The 9,092-nt window shown below is 49.4% G+C and overlaps 1 protein-coding gene across 4 annotated transcripts in view; it reads left to right on the top strand.

Moving 5' to 3' along the window:
- The first annotated feature begins 4,673 nt into the window (after nt 1-4,673).
- Nucleotides 4,674-9,092, top strand: part of Atg18a (Autophagy-related 18a) — a 34,900-nt gene continuing 30,481 nt past the window's right edge. For 3 of the 4 annotated variants that reach the window (XM_037431148.2, XM_037431149.2, XM_037431147.2), the window contains exon 1: nt 4,674-4,930. In XM_037431148.2, coding sequence (XP_037287045.2) covers nt 4,794-4,930 — 137 coding nt within the window. In that variant the 5' untranslated portion in view covers nt 4,674-4,793. The remainder of the gene's footprint in view (nt 4,931-9,092) is intronic. The other variant, XM_037431150.2, reaches the window with a different exon arrangement.

Genomic DNA, 9,092 nt, shown 5'->3' with positions numbered 1-9,092 from the left:
AGTGTTTATGTTATAAGAAGGAAAAGAAAAGAAAAGTGAGCCCCGTAACTGTCTGCTTCAGGGAGCGACAACTCAACAGTAGCTCACAAGGGAGGGGGGTGAGGAGGTCTGGGTGCTCTTGTGATCCCCCTCTTGACAATTGGCGCGAACCGAAATTGGTATGCGAGGGTAAGATGGTTTGACGAATATGATGGTCAGGACATGAATAATTCCACAACACCGTCGCGTACGTCGTCAAACACTTCCCGCCAAACAGTAGAACATACCAGCGGGCGGGCATGTGCCACTGTATGTGCCACAGGTGATTGACACCTACTATCTCCCTGGGAACGACGAGAACACACATGCATGGGTAATTTGAACGCGTGAGCGGTAAGAAAAAGCTGACATCGGCAGCGCTGTCCCAATGAATGCAAATAATAAATGTCAGGGTCCCAGCTGGAATCGAACCCAAGCGTTCTGCGTGGCAAATAAGCATTGTACCACAGAGCAACGTCAGGTTTTGCAACTGCTTTTCAAAGAGACGCTTATCTGCGTGAAACGTCAATAGTAGTTGCAGTGCTGCCTGCCCAATTACATTAGATATGTACTCCTTTGATACAGCCGTCACGTCGGGCTAACGTCAATTGTGGTTATTTGCCATGCGCTGAAGTTGATTTATGTATTGAAATGTATTGAAAAGCACCTATCTGCATTATTTGTTCTCAGCAAAACACCACCACATCCGAATTCCGGAAATTGGGAGGGGGGGGGGGTTCCTTTTAGGCACCCTCCCCCCCCCCCTTGCACACACAAGCGCAAGCTATTCCTTTTTGTGATAAGATGCACCAACTTGCCTAACAAATTCGCTAAACTTAAGGCAAAATCGGCATGATATGGCGTGTTCGGGGTTCTGCCCAGAGAATCGCAGCCAGCCAGAGTCTCGGGGAGATGTCGAGGAGAAGAGCCGGGAGCTGCTAACAGTAACTTTTAATTACAATATTTACAGGTAGCGCGTTACATGATGGTGGTAGCATCATGGAAGCTCTCGATGAAAGCATGATGGGAGCTTCTGGAAGGTTGTAACAGCTTGTCAGGAGCGCCTCGGCGCTCGCATTTTATGCCCTGTCCTTCCCAGGATTCCCTGCAGGAAAACAATGGAGGCACGAACAGTCCAATTAAAATTGTCATATTCACCTTCGCCCCCGAAAGGGGAAGGTGAAACGCCGCCTCCTTCCTAACCCACGAAAGGGGGAAGAGGCACGCGCATTTCAGCCCATGGCGAGGGAGGAAACATTGCACACAGCGCACGACACAGCACAGCACGAAGACGTTGAGTCTTACGTGGAAGTCAATTTCGCAGTCTGTTGCAGTGATGGTTATGCCGCGCCAGGCAGACCACAAATTGTGGAAAATGCGGTATCAAGGCGCCACAGAGAACGTGGGAAATGCATCTGCAGGCAGTTGTCAGACGCTGGGTCCTTTGCCCGGAGTACCTTGACGACAAAGCAAGCCGTCCCGACGGCCAACAACTCTTCCTAATCCGTCAGCCGGTCAGGCGTGTCCAAAGGATTTTACGAGGGGCGCCGAAGACCTGGGATAACTAGAAGAACGATTTCTTTGTTGTCGCCATTCTTGGTGCATCCCTGAGAGCGCTGACTGGGAAGAAACCAGGGTGCGCTCAGCCACCGTGTCTCATGCGACAAAGCGGCTTCAAGCCAGGCAGGCCGATCAGAACAGCCCATCCACCGCCACAGTAGGTCTCTAATGCAGCACCAAAGCACTCCGCAGAGACCGTAGATCTGCTCCCTTGCAGACGTTGACGCAGGCTGTGCCAATCTCTGGATTTGAGCCATGGCTAGCAAATGCCAGAAACAGACCACGCAAGACCCGAGTCACAACAAACAGAGAGCACTCAACTTACCTCCAGAAATTCCAGGTTGCAGGTCTTGTAAAACTCCCCCAAAAATTTCCAATTGGTGCGCTCACTCGCGAAAATCAAGAATTAGATAACCAAGCCATAACAAACTCAAACGTATACTATACGTGCGAAGCAAGTCAACAGCCTAACGTTTTGTATCATTTCCCAGAGAGGTTCAGAGCGTTTCAGGCACGCAGATGCTACGGGCGACATAAAAATGAAAGGAAGTAGTAATCAAAACCGCTTCACATGGCATAAGTAAATCTTAAAACCAAACTTGCGCGTATAATATAAAACGAAAACAGAAAACAACAACAACGCTACAATGCAAAAACAGAAGGTTTAAACAGAGGCTTTTTACCTTCAGCCTACTTCTCTGTTAACTCAGCGCGAAAGCCCTCTTCTCAAACGCAAGTATTTGCTAAATGTAAGCAAACCAATAAATCTCGCAATGTCTGCTGTTAAGATGAGGAGGAAAATAAAATTTTCGAAAATCGACATACTCCTTGCTCATCGGCAGACATGCAAATATTAAAAGTAAAACAACTCAAAACTGGACACAAGAGAAATCCTTGGCATCCTTACACTGTCCGAAGCATTATAGGGAACCCTTTCAGACGGGCTCTGGGCGGACGCGCATACAACAGCTGTCCATAGGCCAGATCGCGACGGAGGGACATATAGCCAACCGGTCTGAAACTACCGAAGCACTGAGTGGCGGCAACCTTTGTTCTGCAGCCCCAAAACTCCGATACAGAGGCATAACGATGGTCTCTTATGTTCCTTGTTTGCCTCCTGGTCCCACGGTTACCCTTTCGTCGTGGAGGGAAATGGTTTTTGTCAATCCCGAGAACGCGCCTCGTTGCTCTGCTCGGCGAAGGCGATGAGACCAGGCGGCCACTTCGAAGTCTGAGTTTCTTCGCCTTTGTGACACGCTTCACGCTCAATCTGGATTTCAAGGGGGGGGGGGGGGCGTCAACTTTCGATTTCCAGCCCGCTTTCGCGGGATTTCTGGCCTCTGCTCGAGGTAACCTCGACCCTTCGCGTTCCTTCTACGTTTTCGCCGGTGCATTCTTTTGGAGCGGCGCGGAACGCTCACCGACTCGGCAATAATACTAGGAAGTACATTGCTCAAAACTCCCGGTGGCTCAACTGGCTTACCCTCGGCGTTATTTCTAGCTGTCGGCACTTTCAAAAGAACGCTAGATTCAACACTTGCTAAGCCAGATGGCTCGCCGTCAGATGCCTCTCCTTGATGAGAATCATCACCTCGCGCTATGTTCGGTGCCTCTCCCTCTCGTGATAAGCTAAGCGCCTCATTAGCTGGACTTTTACAGTCTACTTCATTAGCGCTTTCTGCTTCCGGTACCTCATGAGTATACTCACAGGCCATCGGACGCGTCAGAGCTGGCGCCAGTTTGTCACCAAAACAAAGGCCTTTAATAAGCACATCTACGTCATTCTGAGAGGGATAATGCCCGGGCAGGTTTTGGGACACCACAGTTTCTGCTCCGAGCAGTCTGAACGGTCCCTCACTCTCAACGCGGGCTAACGGCAAGCACAGAGTTTTATTTTCAACTAATTGCCGTGTGCACGCCATGTTCTGCTGTGGTCTCCTCATTTTTCACGGAGTAGGGATCAGCATCACTGAGTGCTGTGGCTGTGTCTGGTGGCACATCATACAGCGTTTTATCCACAACGCACTCTTGAACGTGGGGATTCAATTTCTCCTGAGTACTGTCGCTGCTGTCCACCAAAAAGAGCGTACTCTTAGGCTTACGGGAGCCGATCGCTATGTGACCTGGCTCATTGCAACGGTGGCATGCGACCGGCTTAGCCTTACACAACTAATGTTTCTCGCCTGCTGAGTGGCCCACTGTAGCTATGGACTTGGCAGAACTGTCTTTCACTTTCATACCGAAGGCGACTAAACCGTTCACTGGGTTACTTGAGGCCTGATGAATTCTTAAAGCCAATCGTCTTTGCTCATTTTTCCTGTCTTCCTCAGTCCATCTTCGCTTTCTTTCCTCATGTTTTTTTCTGTTTTTCAACTTCTTCCCAACATTCCTCAATTTCGTCATCCTCCGCACCACACTCCAGAATTACTCCAATCAGCTGCGACTCTCTCTCATCTCTCCCCACCTTAATTCCCAGCTCTTCACACAGTAGTTAGAGGTCTGGTGTATCCAGCTTCTTTACCAACTCCATGGTATTCTTGCCTAACAAATTCGCTAAACATGATGCGAAATTGGCATGATATTAAATGAATGAAGTACGAATACAAACGACTGGGAATACACGTTTAATTAGCATGGTGCATCAGAACCATGGGTGATAGTGAACGGCATGCTATGACATCAATCTCTTGATTTGTCTAAAAATAATAATTTGTCCGTCTCAGTACACTCTCGATTTATCTCAACACCAAACAATAACGTGATGTATCCAGCTCTTCGCTGAGTGCTTCGTGTTACACATTCCCACAGTATGCAGAACCTGCCGGTTCTTTTTTTTTTTTTTTCAAATAAAATAGCGGATATTGATGCCATGTTGTTGCCATTAGCGCGAAAACGTAAAAACTGCACCTAGCGTAGCCTCAGAGATTGCGCCGACGAGCCGGTAAAATCTTGAAGGCCGGAAGCGTATTTCTTTCGCCACTTCGCGGGTGCCGCCACTGTCGTGGTGAGTGACGTCCGATGCGATGAACGTGACATCAACGCTGCGCGAGCCAATGAACGGCTGCATATCGGACTGGCGATTTGTGTCGTAGCCATTAGCCATCAGCCATACACAACACTCAGCTGACGCGAGCTACATCGCTGCTGTGTTCGGGGGCCTGCTTTCACAGCGCGCATCTTTGTGTTGTGGTGTGGGTGACGATGTTTGCGCGTCCATGCAAAGTCTAGCGACGAACCTCAACAATATCGGCGAGGGAGTGAAGCAAGGCGTCGGCGGACTCATGAATCTAGCCGCGGAAGGGGGTGAACACACCCCATACATTAACTACGTGAATTTCAACCAAGACGGCACGTAAGTTTTTTCTCTCATTTCGGGCGTCTCGTTCCGCCTGGCCCTTCCGCGAATTGTGCAAACGCTGGGGATGAGTGAAGTGTGTCTACATTTCGACGATGGGGATCCCCCGTCACTGCTGGCTTCGGCCCGCTGTTGCGTGAAGGATTTGGCAAGACCGCGCATATCTCGGAGAGCGCTCTCCGTATTTGGACTCCCCTCCGAAAATGAGAGCTGCGCTTTCCCTTGCGTTCGCTACCGAAACATGTATCCTCATCGCACTGTGCTTTGCTGTTTTCTTGCGGTTGAGCGACCCCCCACTTTACATGACCGCTTGTACGAGGCTCGGATGAGTGCGAAGTAAACACTGCTGCGGCATCGATTAACTCCGCTATCAGCAAAGCAAGCCACCCTCCCCCTCCGCTTTGTTTGTTGACTGAGGGCCGTGCAAGCGTTTTGCAGCGCGCATATTCCATAGTCGCGCATCGAGCAACCACTCTCGCTCGGCTACGTTTATTGTTGTGAATCGCCCAGCCCGCTTTGGCTTGTCGCCCGTGCTCCCACTCTCCTTTCCTTCCGCCGTCCGAATGCAACAAACCCAGCTGGATCGCCCGTGTGAAGGGCAATCCCAGCCCCGGGCAGTGGCCAAGGTAACTAGGACAGCGCCAGAGGTTTCGAGACGCTTGGTTCTCTCGCTCCCAAGTCACCGATCGTCTTTTCTCTGCACCTGCGCCCCAAGGTCCCTGCGGAGCGGTTCGCAACCAGCCTGAAAGAAAAAGCAGCAACAACACACCCTTCTCGCGTTGGAAGCCCTTAGCCTTGAAACGAGCCCGCGCTTACTGTATCGCGTTATTAATCTGTCATATGTCAGCGCCCCTGCGGGCGATTCGCGGGGCTGATGTAAGAGACGGGTAGGCGACTATGTGACGTTATCACGTCTTTTTCCTTTGTTTGTTTGTTTTCCGCCGTAGTTTGCACGGACGCGTCGTCACGGGTCCCGTTTCCCGTTCCGATGCGTCAGCGACGGTCAGCTGTTATCGCGCCCTCCCCCGTACCCAGCGGAACGCTCCTTTCTCCCTTGTTCTGCTGTTGCTGACTTTCTTGTGCGGCGTGTGGTTTTGTTGGTGCGTGCGCGCACTTGCATACCGTGTAAGAGCAAGACGACAAAAAAAAAAAAAAAAAAACGAGAAACGTCAAACCTGCGCTGCTCAGTACGATCGCGCGACTTCTACGCGGGCTGCAGTTTCGCCAGAAAAACCGCGACGTTCCAAGCTGGTTCCCGTTCGGTTTCGATTTGCCTGTTTTGTCCTTCGTTGCCGGAGAGTTTTGCGAGAGGCCTGCCTCTCTTCCCGGGACTTTGTTATATTTTTTGGCAGTGCGACGCGACCACGACCGAATGAAAAACTGTGCGCGCCTGTTTGAAAAGTCCTTGACTCGGAAAAGAAAGGCGCTGGGCACCGAGGGGTCTGACTGTATACGGGCGGCCGTTCTCACTTGAACGTCGTCATTTTTTTTTTCTTTTGTCATTGTCGGCGTTCACTGACCATTCGCCTTGAAGTGAGGCTTACCGCAAACACCATTGCACACGTCGTGCACCATCTTACACAATCGTGCCACCCACTGGCATGCGTCGCGCCCTCGCGCGAATGTGGTCAGTTGCGTTAACCGGATGATAGCCCGATCCACGACATTACAGAATGGTTTAACGGTATTTACAAACATTCAGCGCCACGTGTCCCAATTTCGGACAGAAAAGGTCAGCTGAAATACTGTTTTCTGATAGTAAAAAACACGGGTCATATACATAGCTGGACGTGGTGACCTTTGTGAAATTAATTAAAATCATGCAAGCAGTTACCATATAGTCCATAAACAAGCTGCAGCTTGGATGACTGTGCCAGGGTGCGGACAGGTCCCTGAAAACCCTTGAATTTGGAAAACGCGTGTGTCAGGCGAGTGAGAATGACGTCAGCGCGCACTGCGAGGGGAGCGTAACGTCACTCGTATGGAGGGACAGCGTTACACAGGCTAGTCGCTGCTTCGCATTAAAAAAAAAAAAACGCCGAGCACAAATTAGGTCTCGAACCTGGGCCTCCTGCATGCCGGTTCATTATTCTACCACAGAGCTGCACTTGTCACTTTGCAATGGAGTTTCAAGCACAATAGGCAGGCTTCATGTCTGGAAAGGAATCATGTTGATGAGTAATTGAGCATTTTAAAACAGAAAAAGAAAAATCGGGCATCACACAACGACAATTGTGTATCGAGTGCGTCGTCGAATGCTCCAATCTATAACAAAAGCTTCAGCCACAATTCTTGGTCATCAGCCACAGTATCAAAAAGATTGCACAAAATTCCTTGCAAATGTGTAGCGGGTACCACACTTCTCCAAAGAATGGCATAGCGGATGCCTCTTTACTACACGAAAATTACAATTTATGGCGCCATGGGTAAACTCCAAAAATACTTGTAGCAGTTACCCAATGAAAATATAAAAGAGGCTCTAGATAAGCTGCTCTGCCAGCATTGACTGTGCTGGGTATTCCACGCAGTCGTGGCGGATGTTTGTTGTTTCATCTAGTATCAAACTGCCCTATCAGCTTGCCACTCAGACAAGGTCAGTGGTGTTAAGATGCTGCCAGCTAGTATAGTCTTTCCAACTCTCTTAGGGCACCTTCGCTTCCTTTCATGCTAGCGGACTGAATCGTTTCAATTCTTGGTCTGAATTCTGAAGGCATAAATGGTTCCACAAGAGTGATGACAGGACACACAAGCGCTGTGTGTCCATGTCGTCTCTCTTGTGGGGGTTGTGTTTGCACTGTTACTGCCTCACTCTACACTGAACCAACTCGTGGAAGTGTCAGCGCGGCGATGGCATCTGCTTTTCACTTTGGTTTGGTTTACAGACACTCTTATCTTAAAAGTAACACGAGTTGGATTGATGAAAGTAACTCTCCCTGTTTAAATGTTCAAACTGTGCACATTTGTACACCCTTTCCAAAGAGTGCTCCTTCGACTCTACCATACGGACCTCCGGGCTGTGGTAAATGAGTGACCCCTAAAAGTTAACTGCCTGGGTAGTCGTGTCAGCCTTCGTACACCTATGTGACATAAAAAAGAGGTGCTCCTTCTCTCCTTTGAAAAGGTCTGTAGAATATGATGTGAATGTGGTACACCCTTGCGAAACACCTTGTTCACCTTAACCAATTAACACCAATGAACAATGTCTATTTCCCTTTCTTAACCTTGGCCCCACCGTGGTGGTCTGGTGGCTAAGGTACTCGGCTGCTGAGCCGTAGGTGTCGGGATGGAATCTCGGCTGCGGCGGCTGCATTTCCGTTGGAGGCGGAAATGTTGTAGGCCAGTGTGCTCAGATTTGGGTGCACGTTAAAGGGCCACTCACCAGGTTTGACAATTTTCAGCTGACAAGCGCAGTGCATAGATGAGGCGTTCATGATCACATATGCCAAAATTTGCAATGCTACGCGCCACGAAAATGGGTCAAATTTCAAGATGAACGCTGCTCTCTCTTCCTTTTACGGGTGCACGCACAGTGGATGAGGGCATGACGTGCGCGTATGACTGGCCATACGTACACGGCAATGTAGTGACGGTCATCTACTTAGACTACTATGCTCTGACGTTGCCAACAGTGGCACGTGACACAGTGAAAATTATTTAACGTAACATGCGTAGTTTATGTATTTGTGGCTTGAAGAGAATTATAAATCTCTAGATAATTAATGAGACACAATAAGGGAATGTGAGCATTCTTTCTTTTATTTGCCCCCGTGAATTGCAACGAGATGAGGGGCTAATTTGCCAGAGTTCGTGTCCCCGCGTTCAGCGCATTGAGCAGGCTACAGCCGTGGTACGCTCCTACGCGTATGCGCACTCATTGTGCTCATCTATTTTACCGCATCCAAGCCAGCGTTTCCGAATTACTCCGCAGAAACAAGCGGTAGGCCACGACACGAAATAACGCTGCATGGTTAAAAAAAAATTGGTTCAAATTTGCATGTTACACCGCAAATGTAGTCGAAAGACGATAGTCTTGCGTCTGGAGAGAGTGAACAAAAAATTTATTTGATGTTCTGCACAAGAAATCGATGAATGGTATTCTGGAGGCGCTGGGTTAGAGTGGCTCGAGTGTGTAGCGGAAGCGAACGAACGCATTGAGGCA

Source organism: Rhipicephalus microplus, chromosome 7 (assembly GCF_043290135.1).
Source record: "Rhipicephalus microplus isolate Deutch F79 chromosome 7, USDA_Rmic, whole genome shotgun sequence".
NCBI lineage: Eukaryota > Metazoa > Arthropoda > Arachnida > Ixodida > Ixodidae > Rhipicephalus > Rhipicephalus microplus.
This window is presented reverse-complemented; position numbering and strand designations above follow the sequence as displayed.